The 23142-nt window shown below is 36.6% G+C and overlaps 1 protein-coding gene across 1 annotated transcript in view; it reads right to left on the bottom strand.

Annotated features, from left to right (window-relative positions):
• LOC140140618 (scavenger receptor cysteine-rich domain-containing protein DMBT1-like) overlaps positions 1-15291 on the bottom strand; it is a 29509-nt gene extending 14218 nt beyond the window's left edge. The window contains exons 1-5 of the mRNA XM_072162376.1: positions 15237-15291; positions 7930-8250; positions 6034-6371; positions 1842-1869; positions 590-910 (exon numbers count right to left, since the gene is read on the bottom strand). Coding sequence (XP_072018477.1) covers positions 590-910; positions 1842-1869; positions 6034-6371; positions 7930-8250; positions 15237-15291 — 1063 coding nt within the window. The remainder of the gene's footprint in view (positions 1-589; positions 911-1841; positions 1870-6033; positions 6372-7929; positions 8251-15236) is intronic.
• Between the last annotated feature and the right edge of the window lie 7851 nt (positions 15292-23142).

Here is a 23142-nt window from a genome sequence, read left to right as displayed (position 1 = left end):
TATAGGGGTCAAAACGGCTGTTTTCAAGAAAGCGTGTTTCCCTGGCATGTTTTGTATCAGAAATATCACCCAAACATAAATATTAGAAAGTTATAAACAAAACCATGTACAATGGTTATTTTTATCAAACACCTGTAAGGGTGATACCTGTCAGATAAAATTTTGCACTTGAGTATCGTTCAGCTACAACCATGTAAAATGTGTTGCAAAACCATGCTTAATTCCTGTTTAGGGTTTATTTTGCTCAAAAAGGGCAAATCCTGTTTAGGGTATGTTTTTAAAATCTCTGGTCACACATGTGTACACTATGAAACTTGAGTGGTTCCCTGGGGAATGTAGAGACTTTCATAGTCCGCCTTATTTTACAGGTGCCTTTGGTCGCCAAATGGTTTAATTTATGTTTTGATATCAACGCGGTGGTGGGAGACTGGTTCATGGATGTTCCAGGTGGAAGAAATTACCAGCCTTAGATGACAAAGGTCACTCAAGGTCTGGGGAATAAAGAACGGCCAAGTGTATAAGGCACCGGATGACTTCGAATCACACCAAAATCATTGTATCGCAACTTTTATGTATTTTCCCTACATACCGTCAGTGCAAATGACCACTGCATCCTCATTGTGCCCACAATGGTGGATTCCCAACCCACCATGGTTGCATTGATCCAAACTGCTTTCAGTCCCATAGCATCCTACATCACTCATCCATATAAGTCCAGATCCTTGTCCGAAAAAGGCACTCGAAAGAGCTACTGGAGAAGCATGTGGAAGCCCAAGCTGGCGACATATGACCCTTGCATCATTCATATCCCAATTATCATCGCAAACTGTACCCCAGATGTTACTGACAAGAAGCTCAACTCGACCCTCGGTAGAATTGCTACCACCGACGAGCCGATATTCAGTTGGCCCTGATGAAAAACAAATAGGATATTTAATTGGATTGGATTAGTAGCATTTGTAGCAAGTTAAAGGCCCTTTCAGTGATTTCACAGGAACATTAAAAAAATGGAAATTTGTCAGAGTTGCTTAGAAATAAAGAATAAGTCTACAGAATTTCATTAAACCACTTTTCCCTGAATACATCGACAAATTAGTCAAAAAACAGAAGTTTTAGAAAGGTTTTCTACTTCAACTCTGAGAAAATCGAGATTTTCGTACAGTGCGCCACCAATCGACTGGAAAAACTTCCTAGTCCAGTGTTTCTAACACGGGGAAGTAGAGTCTAAATTGATTTAAAAAACAGACGCTTTTAAGCTACAATTTTGTAGTAGAAAACAAAATAAGCAATTAAAGGTCACCGAGGCAAACTAACGGTCAATTCAAATATGAAAAACAGTTAAAATTGTGTATTTTGTTTAAAATAGTAGCTACTGATGTAATAAGTAGTAGAAACAATACGCAACGCGTGTTGGTACGTGGAGAGTGAGCTTCTTTCGATCTCGAGTCGGACTTTTGTACTGTCAGTATCAAAAGTCCAGAATCATGCAAATGCTTTATTTTGTCTAAAATACACGGCTTTCGACCGAACCACTAGCAGGCTATGTTAGCACATCTATGCCAATTACAAAGGTACCAAAATCTGAATTTTGATGATTTTACGATCGTCCGGATGAGCAAATCACTGAATGGGCCTTTAAGTTTAGATTCATCATGCAGTTATTGTTAACTACATGTATGCACACAAATAGTTAGCGTCATATATGAAAAAAGTATAAAAGCTATGATTTTAGTACTTTCTCTATGTTTCAATTACTTGTTCTTTTCAAAATATTTGAATTTTCAACCCGGTACAAGCATTAATAACGGGGGAGCATACATTTTTATGAGAAAGAAATATACCATCTACTAGTATATCTAAACTCCACGGCTGTTTGATGTATATAGAATTGGCTTCATTATTAACTAAATGCAAACTATAGATGGCGCTATTTATCCTAAATCATATTTCTTTATTTGCAAGGTTTAGGTAAAACAGCTGGAATAGATAAAACAAGCAACAAGAAAATTTTATAAACATATTTTATCAAACAATAAAAGAAATTATTTGTATTAAAAGCTTGAAAGTGTAATTTCCAGTAACTAAATAGCGCCACCAATTTTGTCATTAATAGATACATTTTATATCCGAAAAAGCTTTAAAAAATACTATAAAAGTGAACAATTTTGTAAAAGAGTGGAAAATAAAGTTGAGAACGACTCAAAAGCATCTGTATTCATTAGCACGATATCACTTTTAGCTGTTTAAGCCTAAAATTTGGTTATACAATCATGATGTTTTGTTTGAAAAACTAATAAATGATCCCATCAAACAACCGTGACTCCCGTGTTATTCCAATGCACATTTTGCTTCACCGGGCCGCCCTGGCTTGGTCGGTCACATTTGCAAGAGGCGTGTCACGAAACCGTCATAGGTGAAAATTTAGTACTTTTTCTCAATCAAGTATGGTTTATTCTCTACATGTCAATCTTACGGTGGAGCGCCTTGATGAGTAAATGACAGCAAACCACTGAAAATACCCCAAAACTCAGTCAGTGGAGCTCCGAACGTACATGTCAATAGCGTCATTATCAATTGGATTAGTCGACCGTAGCGGACAATTCGATCGCTCATTGGATTAATATTATTACGTGGTAATAAATTAGCGTTGGACAATCGATTACTATAATGGTTTAGTACTGCATATCTCGGTTTAATCTTAACTAAGCGGGTTTATGGCTGGAAAGGTCACGGTGAATTTACCGTGGACATAAGCACACTATGTTTGTGATTTATAACATTATATATACTCCTATATGTTGCACCCAATCAGAATAAATGTTAGAAAAATACGCGGAGTGTATAAATCATGTCTAGCTGGACTCTCGCGCACTTTGCGTACTACGCGTCAGGGCCGGATTTACCTTTTTGGGGGCCCTGGGCCAGGCCCAAATTTGGAGGCCCCAAACGCACCATGAGGAAGGCATGTGTACTCAAGTGACCATGTTTTTAGATTTAGCGCGCAAAAAAAATCAATTATAGACTATTTTAGCCCAAATTAAATCGGTATTTTGCTATATAACAGGCCAATGCGCGCTTTTACAATTTTGTAGGCAATTTTGGCCCAAAACATAGCATTGTTCGGCTAAAATGCAAGATACACATTGCACAGGGCAATTTTGGGGCCCCTAAAATTTGGGGGCCTTGGGTCCGAGCCCATCTGGCCTTATGGTAATTCCGGCCCTGCTACTCGCAGTGCTTTTGAACCCGAATTAATTGTCGCGTGTGATTGATTCATTTTACGTGGAGGTGGATGCATTTATATTGACTCGTATTTTCTGAAAATGTCAGTTAATATTCTTTATGAAATACCGTAAAACCTCGTCTACCAGCTTTATTAATTTGAAAAAAGCCTAAATATGCCAATACAATTGATTGGTGTTAAAATAATACTTGTTTGTATACGCTTGGATCCGTAATTTATTTGATCAAACTCAATAATGGCCCTGGATTAATGTAGCTTCCATCAGAAGACGAGGCTTGTAGACGAGGTTTTATGGCATGTTAAAAACTGCGTAGTACGTATTGCTCGAGAAATTGGACAAAACAAAACAGTATTTGCACAAAAACAGGTTTTATTTAGGAAAGAGGAAATGCAAGTCTTATTCGCACTGTAGGATGTAGGAGTACATGATACATTTACAGTTCCACCTAGGAACACTGAAACACACACTGAAACTTTTCCCCGTTCGATTTCTGCTGTCGTTTTGGTTCCACGCCTGCACCCCGGGTACACGTACGCCATCTTGGGCTTTCGGAGTGCTGACGACAGTCTGTCGACGGTCCCTAGCACCCCCGAATGCGTTCAGTACCATGACTACGCAATCAGCATGATTTCAAATCATAAGTTTTGGTTTCTCTTTTGTTTAGAAACCAAAAATCAAGCGATTAAAAAATAGAGCAGATTTGGTCTGCAAGCATAACAGTATTATGCTGAGAGGACACAGTATAGAGTACCGAAGTGATGACGTCACAGAAAACTTTTTTTCGCATTTCAGCGTTTTGAGTACCATATATCGGTGGAGCATAATGAAAAACATCTAGAGTCCAAATTTGGTGGGAATCGGATCCCGAGGGCCCGAGATATGGCCGCATGAATACCTAATTAGCCCCACCGAAATCAGTGTAAATTGGCCTGGTTTCCAAACAGTTATGAACCAGGCCAATTTACACTGATTTCAATGGGGCCATATCTCGGGCCCTCGTGATCCGTTTCCCACCAAATTGGACTGTGGATGTTTTTCATCATGTTCTACTGAAATATGGTCATGAAAATGCTGAAATGCAAAAAAGACAATTTTATGACGTCACACTTCGGTACTCTATATGGTATATAACCATACGTATACAATAGCCTATTGTACTAACATAATTATTATCATGATAAATATCGGAAATCTATATTCCCGCTGATGACAGTTGATGCTCTCTGTTGAAGGTGACATATTACATATTTCTAGGCCTAGAAATCATATAAATACGCGAATATTGAGGGCTGGGGTGGGATGGGGGCTTTTTTGTTTGTATGAAACATAAATATGGAGATGATTTGATTATGGATTATATAGTTTATTATCCCCGGTAAGCACTTAGGCTCCCTTTTCCCCACCTGTATAACCTCCTCGTCCTTAAGTGTCTCCTTCTCCCTCCTCGTCTCCCCTACATTCGACATCTTCTCTATCTCGAGCTCTCCTCCCCCTTCCCTTTTCACTTCCAATGCTCTCTCCCATCTATTTCTCTTTCTAATAATAATAATAATAATAATAATAATAATAATAATAATAATAATAATAATAATAATAATAATAATAATAATAATAATGATAATAATAATAATAATAATAATAATGATAATAATAATAATAATAATAATAATAATAATAATAATAATAATAATAAATAATAATAATAATAATAATAATAATAATAATAATAATAATAACAATAATAATAATAATAATAATAATAATAATAATAATAATAATAATAATAATAATAATAATAATAATAATAATTGCAATATATTAAGCGCCTTAAATATTGCACGCAACCACGAGGCGCTTTACAAGATAAACCAAATATATTTCTCCATGCCCCCCCACCCCACACACACAATACACAATACACAATTTTGTTCCAGTAAAATTACTTCAGTAAAAGTCATTGGACATGAATCGATTTTGTTTATAACACCTACAGTTACAATAGTCGCCCCTTTTGTAATGTCGAATGCAAGTATTTCGATGGTCTATATTTTAAGTCTAACGTGTAGGGCGTGAACAATTGTCTTGATTGATTTGATTCTTGCATTTTTGCCCAGGATCGCAGGGTTGTTGATGGTCGATTTGATGTATTTAATAAATTTGGTTTATGGATGGGCTTTAGATTTTTGTTGTCAGTGATTAGTTTGCAGTCAGAGGCAGTGTGATTGTTTGATTTGTTACCATCTTTATTACTCCACAAAATTAACAGAATAAAAATTAAACATTGTACTTAAGTAGATGAGAGATGACAATTCTTTTGTGTGTGGAAATTGTACACTTTTGGTTCGGTATAGTGCTAATGTAGGGTGGGCGAAAGAAAGAGTAGCCTAAGTTGTAGTAGGAGTAGGCGTAGTAGTAGTATAGTAGTAGTAGTAGTAGTAGTAGTAGTAGTAGTAGTAGCAGTAGTAGTAGTAGTAGTAGTAGTAGTAGTAGTAGTAGTAGTAGTAGTAGTAGTACAACAGTCGGACGAATTACCTAAGCTAACTGCTAAACGCTTTTGCGTAGTACGTATATTACGTGACTTGGGTGCACTTGTCGTAAATTTACGCCGCCGTTAAATGGGAATTTGCTGGCGCGTGCAGTTACAAAAACTTAATTTTGTTTTGCCTCATATAAATGTAGTTGTTATAATATAGCTATTATTATTATTATTATTATTATTATTATTATTATTATTATTATTATTATTATTATTATTATTATTATTATTGCTATTGTTAGTGTTTTTTACCATCAGTGCAAATGACACCAGCATCTTCGTTATGGTCACAATCATGGACTCCCCATCCACGATGGGGGCATCTGTCAAACTAGTTTCGGTTCCAGTGCACCCTACATCATCCATCCATATATGTCCAGATCCTTCTCCAAAGTAAGCACCTCCAAGGACAGCTGGAGAACCTCGAGGAAGCCCTAGTTGGTGACATATTACCTTTGCATCATTTAAACCCCAAGCATCATGGCATACTGTGCCCCATCTGTTACCATACCTCAGTTCAACTCGGCCCTCCGTATAATTGCTTCCACCGACAAGACGAAATTCCGTTGGCCCTGAAAATAATGATATACCTGTTTAAATTCCATTGGGTTTATTACGTTAGTTTATTAAGTGTGTGTTATGGTGTTGATCACCAATTGAGTGATTAGTGATTGGCTGTCCACCCAAGCTAGTCAGCATAATTCGTTATTTCCATGATGGGATGATGAGTACTGTTCAGTTCGATGGCTCAATGTCTGAAGAATTTGGTGTCAAAAGTGGAGTAAACCAAGGCCTGTACTCGCACCAACACTGTTTGGCATTTTCTTTGCACTGCTACTCAAGCACGCCTTCAAGTCAACCACAGAGGGAGTGTACCTTCACTCACGATCTGTCGGTAAACTCTTTATCATTGCTCGCCTGAAGGCCAAGACCAAAATAAGGAAAGTGCTTATTAGAGACATGCTATTCGCTGATGATGCTGCGATTAGCTGCCCACTCTGAAGTTGAGCTACAGGAACTGATGGATCATTTCGCATCAGCTTGCGACCTCTTCAGCCTAACCATAAGTCTGAAGAAGACTCAAGTCATGGGACAGGGCACTATAGCTCCACCATCAATCCACATCAGTGATCAGCAACTTGAGGTAGTTCACCAATTCACCTATCTAGACTCTACTGCCACAGACAATCTATCTCTGGACGCTGAGCTCAACAAGAGGATCGGCAAGGCGGCCTCTACTCTCTCCAGGTTATCTAAGAAAGTATGGGAGAACAATCAGCTCACCAATACAACAAAGATGGCGGTCTACAAGGCATGTGAAATCAGCACGCTCCACTATGGTAGTGAATCATGGACAACCTACTCTCCACAAGAACGGAAGCTGCAAGTATTTCACCTGAGATGTCTACTCCGCATTCTTGGAATCTCCTGGAAAGACAAGGTCACGTCATGTCTAAGGCGGGTATCCCATCAATGTATACGCTACTACGTCAACGTCGCCTTCGATGGCTAGGACATGTCAGTCGAATGGAAAATGGCCGCATTCCCAAGGATCTCCTCTACGGAGAGCTATCTTCAGGACACAGAAGAAAGGGTCGACCGCTACTCCGCTTTAAGGATGTCTGTAAGCGTGACTTGAAAGCATTTGACATGGACTGGGTCACCTGGGAATCTGCTGCTAGTGACAGAACAACTTGGAGGCAACATCTCACTGACGGCCTGAAAAGGGAGAAGACGTCATCCAGAAAGCTGCTGATGAAAAACGAGCAAGGCGCAAAGCCAGTCAGTGTGAAACATTCAAACCAACCATACCAGATGCATCAGTCTTCAGATGCCAGGTCTGCAACAAAATCTGCAAGTCTCGCATTGGTCCATTCAGCCACACAAGACGATGCTTTCCAACCACCTCAGACGGCGCTACTCCATAGTCTGCGAACGGACTGACGGATGCCAACAGCGATGGTGTTGATATTTGTCCAAAATCGAACATACATATCTTTTTGGTTGCCCTTGTTAAACGTCAAAGGACACTTGCAAACTGACACTCTCAATACTAGTATTAAATTCATACTAATTAATATTATGTGTATTGCTGATCATTTTTATTATTTTATCACTACTATTTATATTACTTTTCTGTGAACATACCATCAGTGCAAATGACACCAGCATCAGCGTTATGTCCACAATTATGGCTTCCCCATCCACGATGGCGGCATTGGTCCAAACTGATTTCCGTTCCTCCGCATGTTACATCATCCATCCATATTGGTCCATATCCTTCTCCAAAGTAAGCATAGCCAAATGCTGCTGGAGAACCGGAAGGAAGTCCGAGTTGGCGACATGCTACCTTTGCATCGTTTGCGTCCCAAGAGTCATCACACACTGTTCCCCAGCGGCTGTCATATAGCACCTCAACACGTCCCTCGGTTGAATTGTTTTCACCAACTAGGCGCAATTCAACTGCCCCTGAAAAGATCCAAAATTAATTCATGGTCTATTCCAGTTGAAATACATGCACCGCTATGAAATAACTTACCTCAATCTTCCACACAGGGAGTATGAATTTCAACTGGAGTTGCCCATTCAGTATGTTATTTAATGGTCTGATAGAACTATGTGCTTCTGAGTAATTTATTTTGATCATACGTTTTGTGACATAAAACCTATTTCATGTGAGATGAAGATCCGTGATACATCGAAAATGAGCTTTTAGAAGTCATAAAAGCCATTAACATCAACATAAACAGCAGCGACCTAACAAGGACAGAGGACGCCACGACCTTCTAAGACCGTACAACCGGCTCATATTGTCACGTGATTCTAGCCCATTTCCCCTTGTTTTTGCTCCTCAACATAACACTGAAAATGTTCTTGAAATAGTCCAAATCATGTGTGTATACCCATATCAAAACGATACACTTGTTGGCTGCTACATGTGTCTCATATCACATAATAGCTAGGATTAAATACCAGCCTCATGTCCGAAGTGGAGGTCACTTCAAATCATCTGAAGTCACATGGGTTAGGAATGGAATACAGAGAACAGAACATTCGTTATAGAATTTGACTTGGGGATGATTTGACAGGTGATTTGAAGTGACCTACACTTGATATGAGTCGGATATTTATTCCTAGCTACTATGTGAAATGAGACACATGTAGCAGCCGACGAGTGTATCGTTTTGATATGGATGTACACATTTTATTCCCTTTTAAATCTCTATGTAGAAACAAGTAATTTTATTTTAAACATGATGCACCCACACAATGAACATTATTTTACATAATGCATTATAAAACGTTTTGTTCGATTGATATGCCGCTCACTCGTTTTAACCCGACCGATAACGCTATCAACGCATCACTCAAATATACTACATTTGCCATGCCATGAATTTAGATAGGTTTTTAATGTCCTCAGACACCATTTTTCAAATATCATGAATATTATTTCTCAAGTTAAGTGAAACATGTACAAAGAAACACTGCAAGTATTTTAAATAAAAGCCCACAATTATTTGTATCACTATCCCCGTCATAAAACACAAATGATACCAAATTGCAGCCAAAGTCTCCCTCCCCTGTAATTGGCTTGCGTCAAAAGAGATACGTCAGACGTGGGTCATTATCAGATATATGTGACGTGCCATGTCAAAAGGAGACACTTTTGGGCAGTATTGTAGTATTGGAAATAACCACAAATCTGATTTTTTTCACAATTTCGATTTGTTGCGAATTTGTGATGTTATTAATTTTTAAAATATTGTCTGATAGTTTCAGACAGGAATCGTGTATTTTTGAGACATTTTTCAAAGTTATTCCTACTCTCAACATTGACAATAATATTTTTAAAGGCCGATATCTCAATTTTATAATACCATAACTTATGAACTCAATATCTTCGCTTAGGAATGTCCGATTTCATTGAGAAAAACAGCCTTGTGGAGCAAAATATTTCTATATTTAATATATGTAAAAACCTCAAAATTGATAACCTGTCCAAAAGTGTCTCCTTTTGACATGACACGTCACATATAATCTGAATAAAGGGAATATAATTATATTTGACACAGACGGTCAGTGCAATGAAACAATGCGAATGATTATATTTCTACTATAATACAGAACTAGACCTAACGTAAGTTCATTCTACAAAAAATAATTCATTTTGAAAACACATCAACAAGTGTTGCCGTTACATAATTCATATTTCGATTTAAGTAGCCACACGAAACTGAGATCGCGCAAAGTCTCGCCAGGAAGCATTCGTTTTCACGCATGTCTACCATGTACCATACGCATGTAGGTATGGCTAAGGGGCCGTCCATAATTGTCACCATTTTAAGTTATGCACAAAGCATGACATGTTTTCAACAATTTATTCATACCTTAACAACCAATTAATCTAATAAAATTCAGGAGAATTGTTCAATTCGTTGTACCGTAACAATGTTAGTACATCGACAGTGATTTTCTCTTTAAAGGGAGTCTCCGGAAATCATAACATTATGCCTTATATGTTAGACACATAATTATCAAGCACGAATCACATTGTTTTATTAAAAACAAACTCATATTGACCATAAAAACGAATAAAACAGTTGGCTCCAAACACGCGATATTCGAAATTCCCTCGCCGAAATTGTCTAAGTGCAATGGCGTAATGGTTATTTGTGCTCAATTGTCGTCAGCCTTCATTGTATTACTGGGACGTCATAGTACTTGACAATCTCGGCGCCCGGGACTTACGAATATCGCGTGTTGAGAGACGGATGTTTACTGGTTTTAAGAGTTTGTTTTAAAGAAAACCATGTGATTATACCATTGATTGCCGGAGACCGCTTTAATGTTTAATTGCGAGTCTATTATGCACAGCGGTCCAACATACATTTTGCTTAATTGATTTCATACCAGAATAGTCCTACATAAAGAGCGTTTCATATCCTAGAGGATGATGAATAGCAGTAAAGGAACGTCCATTCTGAAACTGCAGATTGTCGAAGGACATGAAGCCCATAGTTTAATTTTAAGAACATTATACTAATAACATCTCCTCCCTTATATATATCGTCGCCCCCCAAGACATAGTGGCGTATCAGCCATTTTTGACAAAATGAGTTAAGATCAGTTTCATAATCTATGTATAAAGCTCTACATTCTCACAAACTTTCAAGACATGCATGTCATTAATTAATAAAGTATATCACTAACTAGAGTCAACAGACGCTGAATACAAGCCGCAATTTGACCCCTATAACTTGACCCCTGGGTTACGGATGGGGTCAACTGCTCTTGCACTGTGCTTAGGATGTCATAAGAAATATTCCTGGTTAATTTCAGCTTAATCGGAACTTATACATGGATTTTGATTTTTGAAAATTTTGATTGACCTTTTGACCCCTTTAATGACCTTTGACCTCAATGTAAAAAAAAACCTTATGTACACCGACAAAATGCATTGTTCCAATTTTAATTAAAAAATTCTAACATGTTCAGTTCTTGAGATAAAAATTCTTGAAGTTATTCAGCTAAAAACAGGAAGTGACCCCTTAATGACCTTTGACCCCAAAATAAAAATACCATGCATACATCAGGGAACACTAATTCATGTATGTTAGTTATATTATTCTGGTCTGTTTACATTTTGAGATAAAAATTTTTGAACATTTTGGTTTTTGACCGGAAGTAACCCCTTAATGACCTTTGACCCCAAACCTGTAGGCATCCTAAAGACCCTGGCTAGTAGCAATGCATGTGTGCTAATGGCGACTCTCTGCTATATATTTTGTAAAGACAGTGATTTTTTGAATATTTTTAGCTTTCAGACCGGAAATGACCCCCTTAATGACCTTTGACCTCAATTCTTTTTAGGAAGTTTTAAGCACTGCCACATGTTGATTCAGATGCATGAGTCACATGATCATTGCATGAAATTTGTGGAAGGAGTAGCATTTTTTGTGAAATCACATTTTTGACCATTATAGCTAGGTCAAAGGTCACAGCGAGGTCAAAGTCAAATGGAAGGTTTGGCCTAGCCCAATGGTCATTTGGGTCAACTTTGGTTGAAATCTGTCAATCCTTGCGGAGCTACATGCAGTTGATTGCGGTTGCCAGAAGAAAGAAAGAACTAGAGTCAACAGACGCTGAATACAAGCCGCAATTTGACCCCTATAACTTGACCCCTGGGTTACGGATGGGGTCAACTGCTCTTGCATTGTGCTTAGGATGTCATAAGAAATATTCCTGGTGAATTTCAGCTTAATCGGAACTTAAACATGGATTTTGATTTTTTTAAATTTTTGATTGACCTTTTGACCCCCTTAATGACCTTTGACCTCAAAAAAAAAAAACACCTTATGTACACCGACAAAATGCATTGTTCCAATTTAAATTAAAAAATTCTAACATGTTCAGTTCTTGAGATAAAATTCTTGAAGTTATTCAGCTAAAAACAGGAAGTGACCCCTTAATGACCTTTGACCCCCAAAATAAAAATACCATGCATACATCAGGGAACACTAATTCATGTATGTTGGTTATATTATTCTGGTCTGTTTACATTTTGAAATAAAAATGTTTTGAACATTTTTGATAATTTTGGTTTTTGACCGGAAGTAACCCCTTAATGACCTTTGACCCCAAAACTGTAGGCATCCTAAAGACCCTGGCTAATAGCAATGCATGTGTGTTAATGGCGACTCTCTGCTATGTAATTTGTACAGACAGTGATTTTTTTTTTTTTTTTTACAAATTTTTCAGATTTTGACCGTAAATGACCTCTTAATGACCTTTGACCTCAATTCTTTTTAGGAAGTTTTAAGCACTGCCACATGTTGATTCATATGCATGAGTCACATGATCATTGCATGTAATTTGTGGAAGGAGTAGCATTTTTGTGAAATCAACATTTTTGACCATAAGGTCAAGGTCAAAGGTCACAGTCAGGTCAAAGTCAAATGTAAGGTTTGGCCTAGTCCAGTGGTCATTTGGCTCAAGTATGGTTGAAATCTGTCGAAGCATAAGAGAGCTAGGGCGAAACGTGGCAAGTCACGCAAAATGTCACGAGTTGCCAGAAGAAAGAAGAAGAAGAAAGAATTGAGAAGAGACAGAACAAGCCGACATCCGTCGTCGGCTTGTAACTAGACTAAGCTGTGGTCTAACCCACGAACACAGCCGTGTTGTTATCCCTAACGACCTTTGACCCCAAAATATATGAAAACGGCCATAGACATTGGCTAATGTCAATGCATGGGTGCATGTAGCACCACTTTGCTATGTTACTTGTGGCAGAAGGGCATTTTGAAGGTTTTTCGTCTCAGACCGGAAGTGACCCCTTAATGACATTTGACCCCATATAAAAAAATACCACATATGAATTGGGTACCCACAATTCATGTGTGAACATACCGTTACTGTCCTATGTTTTTCTAAGCAAATAAAACATTTTGACGGTTTTTCGTTTTATACCGGAAGTGACCCCTTAATGACATTTGACCCCAAATAAAAAATACCACATATGAATTGGGTACCCACAATTCATGTGTGAACATACCGTTACTGTCCTATGATTTTCTTAGCAAATAAAAAAAATTGAAGGTTTTTCGTTTTATACCGGAAGTGACCCCTTAATGACCTTTGACCCCAAATCTGTGAGGACCCCATAGACACTGGGTAATAACAATGCATGTATGCAAGTGGTGTTACTGTTCTACGTAATTTATGGGAGAAGAAGCATTTTAAAGGTATTTCGTTTTATACCGGAAGTGGCCCCTTAATGACCTTTGACCCTAAATTAAAAAATACCACATATACACAGGGTAACTACAATTTATGTGTGAACATACCGTTACTGTCCTATGTTTTTCTTAGCAAATAAAAAAAAATTGAAGTTTTTTCGTTTTATTTTGGAAGTGAACCCTTAATGACCTTTGACACCAAATCTGTGAGGACCCCATAGACACAAGATAATAACAATGCATGTGTGCAAGTGGTGTCATTGTCCTACGTAATCTGTGAGAGAAGAAGCATTTTGAGTTGAAATCACGTTTTTGACCCCTATGACCCCTGCGTGACCTTTGACCCCACGAGTTTCATATGACATGTAGGGGCATGGTCAATGATGCTTGTACAAAGTTAGGTCAAAATCGGTGTAAGCATGTAAGTGCTAGAGCAAATGTAGTGGTCGGCAGAAAGAAGAAAGAAAGAAGAAAGAAAGAAGAAAGAAAGAAGAAAGAACCTGTAAGAAAAAAGACACAGCCGTGACTAACGTCACGGCTGTGTAAGAACGCGGTAAAAAGAATGCACAGCGCCGATGGCGGCTGTGCAAGAAGAAGAAGAAAGAATTGAGAAGAGACAGAACAAGCCGACATCCGTCGTCGGCTTGTAATTAGGTTCGCGTATCTCACTCAATGAAATTATTGTGTACAACATTCCCCTTGTTTTGGGCGACACATTGGCATATCAGTGACATACGCCACTATGTCGCAAATATGTGACATACACCACTATTTTGGTATATCGCGGCTGTTTGGCCAATATGGATATGAATTGAACTATTATTCGACATACTGGCGTATCACGTGTTGTATGTCAATTTTGAATGGAGATTTTTTTTTTTTTAATTTGACATACTGGCGTATAAGTTTAATGACTAATTACAATTAATTGGTGAATGACAACGGTGTATTTTATACATTAAATGTAACTTAAATATTTATATTTTATTATGAAAGTCTCGTAGACCGCGAGAGAACATTGGGAATGAATGGTGTTCAATTTCATCGAAAAGTATATCTGACACGGGTGAAGAAAAGCAAAATGCGTGGAAACATTCACAACATTATTAGTTTAATTTGTGATTTGTATAGTGGGCGCCCCCACCCTCGTACTGCCGCACTGGTCATCATAGTATTTGGATATCTATTTATCAGCAGAACTCATGGCAATTTTTTCTCCAGTTTATTTGTGCATAACTGGAGGGGAGGGGGTTACGTACGCTTTGTGCGTAAGTAAAAATGACGCAAATTTTGGACGACCCCTTAGGCGCAAAGGTTGTAACGTTTAATTGTGTATTAATGTATAACTAATATGTATTTCTTATATATTTCTTTTTTTTAATACCTAAATTTGTCCATATTTTACTTTTTAGACCACATGCTATGTGATATGGCTTCTAAAGTATATATTGTTTTAGAAAACCTTTTTTTTTCTCAATTTTGGGGGGAGGGATTGAGAACAACTAGAAATAAAGATTTCATTTGACGCATTGTTTTTATAAAGTATATTGACCTATAGTTTAATAGCTAAATAAAATAATCTAGAATTGAGGGATCTCAGTCATATACATTCACGGTATAATATACATATTGTGTGCGGACGAAGCAATACCCTGTGTACTAACAATCGCTGACACATCGAGTTAAAACGGAGCCACATTGGATATAATGACCTACCTTGAACAGCAGCCGGTACTGTCAACAAGAGAATGCTGACGGTTAAAACTGACATCATTACTGATCAAGATATTAGTCCAAGCTTTTGAGAGTTTTGAGACAGGTTTAATGACTTATAATAGACTATCGCGTCCATGGAAAGCAATTGGAAGAGACTTATGGCCACTTGGTTCCGTTGATCTCTGTCATACAGCACACTATTCAACATAAATAGGACAATACTAGAAATAAGCAATGCTTGAACTTTACCAGAAAATATTTTTTCATTGTATTTGTGAAATTAGCTTTGACTTTTTTTTTATTAACGAAAAGCACCCATATAAGCAGTCTATTTTGGGGTTGTGATGTCAGCGATTTTCATCAATAGGTGACCTGCCACTCACCTTACTAATAATACATGTACGGTAGTTGGTGAAAACCCAGTGACATAGTTTCTCCTAACTATCCTGTCAAAATTTCGTAACCCTAAACTTGGAAATTTATGACAACCTACTTCTGTACCACAGGATCTGATAGGTGTATCCCATCATGCTCTGCGGTATCATGGTAGAGCTGCACGTGCCATAGAAAGTGTACACAAAATCCCGTACTTCAACTTTCAGTTACTCGCTTAAATCAGGGGTGCTTAGACTTTTGCTTGAAAAAAAATATGACCTCGAGAGTATTGAGAACTGTCCATATCAGATATAGCTCTTAAGGTAATACACTATTTTAAAGTGTTGCGATTTGGTAGTTCACAACATCTTGCGAATGGTAGTGAGCTTTGTTAATTGCATCACTCATTTCCTTGCGAGTGTGTAGAAGATGTCAAATATCACAGAAATACTTTTGTAGGTCATGTGGTTCTTGAGTTATGTTGTAATGAGGACTGAAACAACAACACTTTTGTAAAATGTACATAACTAATTAACAACAATGAATTAAGCAAGTTTTCAAAGTATATGATTTGTAGAATGAACTTTTGCAAAACATCAAAGTGTTATTTTTCAATAATATATTAATTTAGACAATAAAAATCGATTTTTCGGCTGCTTCGACCAACAATACCGCATATACCCTTAATGTTTAAGAGTATTTTACTTACTTTAATTTAGCAGTCAAGTTAGCTCAATCGATAAGGCGTTCGACTATGGTGTGAGAGGTTGCGGGTTCGAACCCTGGCGGTGCCTTTTACGTGTTCGTGGAATAATGAGTTGAAATCCCCCTGGACAAGAAACTTACTAGTGCTTATTGTCTCGTTGTAACCCGTACGAAACTCGGGGGGCTGATCCTTGTTGCGAAGGTTATTTGTGGAATGTATAGGGTGTGCGCTCTTGAAGCAGCAAAGTCCCTGAATTGTTGTTAAATGGTTTATGGAATGATGTGGGACCGTAGTGGTCAGCGACAACCGGTAAAGTATGCTGAGGCTTGTGGATCAGCGTCTAGGCGTTGTGCCTGTGTGCGTGGCGCACTATAAATCGCTGCGTTTTTTTTTTTTCTCTCTTTTTTTTTCTAGATTTCTGTGGAGCTTTATTTCGCAAGGAATGGCGCTATAACATTAATCATTTACAGTGGTAGCGTACTTTTTCTTCACAAAAATAGACCCCCCTTCGGTAACGTTGGCATGTAGTACCGAGTATTTATAATAGTCAGCTATTTGTGTCCGCAATTTCATCTTGATTTATATGCGCGCTGTGGGGCGTCTAGCGTCATCTACATATGCAAGTTCTCGCTTGTGGGGTGTGGTGGTGGGGGTGTTTGCGGAGTAGGGGGGTGTGGTGTGGGATGTTTGCGGAGTAGGGTGGGGGGTGTGTGTGCTTTATGGGATGGAGTTGGTTGATGTGTTGTGAATGTTATCTAATTTCATTTTTTTTCTTGAGCGCATTGGGCGCTCCAAGTAATATCTACAGGAATATTTTAACTGGAGGAAAGAATCCGTTAATTGGGCTACTTCAGTTGAAATGTATACACCCTTTATAGAAGACATGACCCCAGCCTTCAACACAGCAAGTGTGAATTTCAAATAGAATCAACTATTCATTATAACCCCATTTTAAATTCACACTCCCTATATGGGATATTAACAGCTCTGGTAGCTACGTGTGTACATTTAAAATGGGGTTATAATGATAGGTGATTCTATTTGAAATTCACACTCCCTATGTGGGATATTAACGGCTCTGGTAGCTACATGTGTACAGTGTATTTGTGTGGGGACATGAGAGCACATCAGACATGTCGAATTACATTTTGAATACGAGGAATATCCTTCTCATATCAAGTAATTTTAATACAAATTTTATGTGAAATTATTAAAATTGATATTTTGACATATAATAGCACTAATGATATGTACTTAAAGTGTATGTAGCTGGGAGGAAAAGCCAACAATATTTTAAGGTCGTGGATTACAACTGGAATAGCCCATTGACCAACAATCTACATGACGTCATTACAAACTGGGACCAGTGGGGAATTTCCAGGAGAATTGTGGCATCAAAGGCAATTATAATCTGTGATTTTTTAATGATACGATACAATAAAGTCAGATTTGACCTGAGATATTAACTTCCCCTTTCTGTTGTTAAATACAATATTCACACTAGTAAACAAGCAATACAAACGTTTGAGGACAATAGTTATTCAGCAACCGAAAAAAAATCTTTTTATGTAACGCTATAGTGCAGTTAAGGAAAACGTTTGACTTCACAACGTTTGCAATATTATGAAATTAAGTGGTTACTATTTTCAAAAGAAAATATATATTTGTAATCATATGACATACCGTTAAATTACTTATTTGTTAAGCGTATCATTCAGTCATATTGATATAAATAAATTTTTGAATGCATACTACAATAAAAGAAGAAACTATTCTAAATTTGGCAGATTCTTGTTTAAATAAAAGTCATTTTCGTAAAAATAATTTCTTCCTATATATTTTACAAGTTGTGGATATTTTCATCTTCGATTTGGGCGTTGGAAGTTGATTCTGAATGTTGTGAGCTCGATTCCCGGTCGATTATCCCTGCATTTATATTTTGAAAACATTTTTGTTCTATTCTTTTTATGTCTCATGGTATTCTTGTGTCAAGTGTGGGAGCTACGAAATTATCCAGCTTGGTGGCAACGCCTACAGCCGTCAGCATCACAGTCGCTGAATTGTCTTCGGTTTACCTCATTTATTTGGCTCGAAATTAAACGGGGACAATGCGATCAGTAGCTATCAGTGAAAAATAACATTTAAATGGGAATCAATTTTTATGCAAATCACACATCATTGCTTTACGAAGAGGGTCTAAATTATGAAAAACATATAAAGGGATCTGAAATGAGCGTTTAGAACGTTTAGACATTAGAGCACCACAGACGTACCGAATTGCATTCTGAATACGAATAACGTCTTTATGATATCAGTTAATTTTCATTTTTGACAATTACGATATAACACAAATTTTATGACAAATTATAAAAAGTGATATCTTTCAAATTTTTGATATATAACAGTCCTCGAAGTAAATTTTATAAATCTAATCACATATTCTTAAAGTGTATGTAGCTGGGAGGAAAAGCCGGTGATCAATTGAAAATGTTGACCTTTCATATTGAAGATATGGATTTTTTCCCAAAAGACCTAATTTTTTTTTTGTGTTTTTTGGGAAAAAAATTCCATATCTTCAATACAAAAGGTCAACATTTTCAATTGATCGTCTGCATTTCATCCCACCTACATACACGTTAAGTATAAATCATCAGATTTATAAAGTTTACTTCGAGTACTGTTAAATATCAAAAATATCAATTTTAATGATTTGCCATAAAATGTGTATTACATTGCGAATTTCAAAAATCAAAATTATTTGATATCAGAAGGACATTCTTCGTATTCAGAATGCGATTCGATATGTCTGATGTGCTCTAATGTCCCACAATAAATACTATCCAAACGTTCATACCCATTCCCTTAAGCGGTAAGATCTATTATCCCATCATGACATGTTTCTTAATGTCCTTCATTGTTGTTTTGGTCTTCTCAAAACTTCGACAAAGAGGGCGTTCATAACTGTCCATACCTTGATCACGTTGATCACACCAATACCCTTGATGGTGTCCTTCTATAAAAGAAACTCGTCGAATCTTACTCCACCATAATTGATCATAAGTTTGACGCAGATTGCATGCTCGATGGACCTATAACTTGTTGGTTACATGGTGATTAGCGTAATTGATTGTTTAATCGAGTGGAGTCACTACAGTTGATGTCTTTGGAGCAGTAGGTCAGAGCTTTTAGAAACTTTGAATTAAGGGGGTACTACACCCATTGATTTTTTTTTGCATTTTTTGCATTTTGTGAAGAAATTACAAAAAAAATTGGACAAAGTGGTATGCAAAATGAAGGGCAAATCTTCTCGTTTTATTGGTGGTATCGGTATCAATGTAGCTTACATGCTTTTACAGATAGAAGCCAAAAGGAGGTACATCACTGATGATTTAAATTCACTTCATTTTGGAAAGCTTACTATCAACGGATTTCGTTAAAATTTTGGATATGTGTTGCTAACACATTAGGGAAATAAAGTTGATATGTAAAATGGGAATAAGTGGTTCCTGATTTCTTTTATGACTTCATGAACTTGGTGCTCCACAACTATCAAAAAGGAACTGGTTAAAATGCTTCTATTTTCAATGTTGAGCTATATTTTGCATTTTTAACTTGCGACATTATTGCACTGAAACTTAATTAAGCCATAGGTAACAGGTTACAACAACCATACTACAGCAATGATGAAAAAAATTGTATTTCTTGTCACCTATACAACCATATTGGGAAGTTTTCCGTAAGCTTAAGTTTTGTGATTTTGGTAACTATTTTATATTTATTTGTGAAATCGGTCTCAACTAGGCATTCTAAATTGTACTCACCATTTACATCCCAAGGTATATTAGTATATCCACCATGCACTTCTCGATATATATCCAGTTAAAGACAGAATATCAAAATTATGCCTCATATGATATCACAGACTCTCACATGTGTATTCAAAATTGATGCTTAAATTTGACCTGAACCAATTGACCTATAACCTGACATACGGTGACCTAATAGCCTTTTCTTCTCCTAACAACTAATGACTATGCATCCATTGTATAAGTGTTTATTTAATTTATTCAGTGTTATATCATGGTAGGTATTTTGCATGCACCACTATAGATTTTCTATAGAGAGTATAACAAAGGATTTAATGTATTCTATTCATGTACCCTACTTGAACATTTTCAAAAGAATAAATTATGGTTTGTTATGAAACACAGATCTGAGTTACTAGGTTACAGTAAACAAAAAATATATAGGGCTAAAATGACTTACTGAAATTGTTGAAATTCACTTTATATGTAGATATATTTTATAAGTTCAGGACATGAGGTGATAAACATATATATGTACTTAATAAATTTGCAAGAAAAAAAAGAAGAGGGGTACTGATGAAAATCGGGGTATTATATCGCCTTAAAGTAGTGATATTACTGATAACTGTCAGCATTGTCTTGGTGACGGCATCAGTTGCCACACAAGGTATGGAAGCGTATTTTAAGCAATTTCATAATACCGGTTTAGGGTCTATCGTTTTCACCAGTTATGATTACAGATTTCAAAATTATACCCGAATTATGTAAGGACAACTGTGAATTAACATTATCATGTGCATCACTATAGAGGATTGATGTCAACTATTGATAGAGTTTTTTTTTTGTTGCTAAACTAATGTAAAACAAGTTGTTTATATGGCCAAATTTAGCGTAGAACACAAATCCATCAAGATTCCGACAACTTTTGGCACCCGTACTATTCAAAAATTCAAAATTTTTATTTATTTATTTTTTTTTATTTGAGAGCACAACTTTGACACTTTAAAGAAATTTGGAGTACCCTGTACGAATTACCATTTGCGAGAAATTCAAAATGGCCTCCAAAATGATGACATTTTGCTTGTAATAGAATATTTTGACATAATATGGCTACAAGTATGTCTTTATGTTTTGCTGTAAGGGAATAAAAAAGACACTTTTAACATAATTAGCAGTATCATAATAACAGTCATCAAAGGTCAAACATTTTTGCAGATTCGTGTTCTACGGCAAGTTTGGCATAGAAACAACATGTTTCAACAAAATTATGGTGATTCTCCCAACCCTACTATTGGTTTCTAGATGTATATTATAGCATCTTTACCAAATGGCCGATGCATATATTCGATGTCACAAGTATTCGTTATTTGAGCCTGGTTTAATCTTCTAACGAATGTCTTTGACGAGAAATCAATTATCGACGACTATCTGGCGGAAATATATGATGATTTATTAATAAATTAAATGGTTTTATTTGAAGACATGTACAATGTTGTAAATATTTATTACTGTTTATGTGTTTATACATATTAAAGATACCATAACAACAATTCAAGGAATTCCTTGAGTTCGTAGAGTTTTTTAAAGTTCCTAAGAATTGTTTTTAGAGTTCCTAATTGTTTTCAGACCTTGTACACGCAATCGTAAGCAAAACATTTGGGAAGGTTGACGCTAGTATCGGTTTCCAAACTATTTCTATTTTAAATGCATCAAACCCTATAGGTTAAATACCACTAATAGGCCTGGGCGACACATTGAAATACGATGAGGAACTATTTGTTTTCATGGCATTCGAAAAGACTGCATTAAAATCGCTGAAATTGATCAAGTTATATAGCCAAAAAAGTACTTTTTAGAGTTTGATGCTACAAAATGGTACATTTTCTCTCATTATATGACATTTTTTATGTAATAGTACCAAAATTCATACGCACGTCTTCGGTTTTTAGTAAATAGTCGCCCTATCATATTGTAACTTTCAGCTTCGAGGGCGCACTGTCATTTTAAGGTGTTTAGGGTTCAGTGCGTTAAAACAAGAAAAGTCTCAGGTCAACCTATGTTCAATTTTTGATCATTTGGCATCTAAATCATATAGTTTCACCTGATATTGGTGGCATTGAACTGTGAGAGTTCTGAATATGAGGAAATTCCACCCGAAATTAGGCATTTTCCCATTGAAACACGTGTAATACATAAATAGTGGTATTTAACCTATAAAATGTGGTTTTCAAGAAAAGTATTGAGTGCGCACAGAACGTGAGCAAAATTTGACATCAAAACCTTGAAGACAGTGTATAAGTAATTTTCAGTTCCTCTTTCTGTAATAAGTTGACCTTGAGCTTTTAAAACTTTCTCTTTCCACCATTAAATATATCTTAATGAAACCCATAGAAAATAGATATTTTAAGCAGAGTTATATGTTTGTTTAATTTTAAGTAATAAGAATAATGTTCAATAGTCATGGTTGCACACTTCTTTTGAAAATCCTAAAAAAGGTATAGCAGTCGCTGATAGGATAAGCAGCTTGTAGAGCACGGGTAACCTCTATTGTATACTATTTTAGTTCCTCTTTTTTTAATACTCAGCTTGTGAATTTTCATCGTAATTGTATGTCTGTAGGCACTTCCCCTTTCCAACATTAATTAAAAGTATCCTAATGAGAGCAATAGAAATTAGTTTTTTGGTGTAGTGATAACTATGTACTATGCCTAAATAGTTCGTGTTGCCCCAATTTTATTTTCTCTTTTATTTTTTTGTCAGAGGGCACTTTTTTCCTTCTTTTTTTTTTTGTCAGGGGCAGAGGGCTGATTATATTGTACTCCTTTTTTGGCCATTTCACCCTGAATTTAACATTTCATGCATTATACGGTTAGGTGGGGAAAGTGTTTTTTTTTTTGTGTTGGTGGGGAAAGTTTTGTTTGCTCATGTAGTGGGTGATTATTTTTTTTTGAAAAACTTCCCACCACCACCCTGAGAATCTAATGGTGCGTCCCTAAATACAACGCATTTTACCATTATC

This window comes from Amphiura filiformis, chromosome 19 (genome assembly GCF_039555335.1).
Source record: "Amphiura filiformis chromosome 19, Afil_fr2py, whole genome shotgun sequence".
NCBI classification, from domain to species: Eukaryota; Metazoa; Echinodermata; class Ophiuroidea; order Amphilepidida; family Amphiuridae; genus Amphiura; species Amphiura filiformis.
Note: the sequence above shows the minus strand (reverse complement) of the source record. Positions and strands in the feature narration are given on the sequence as shown.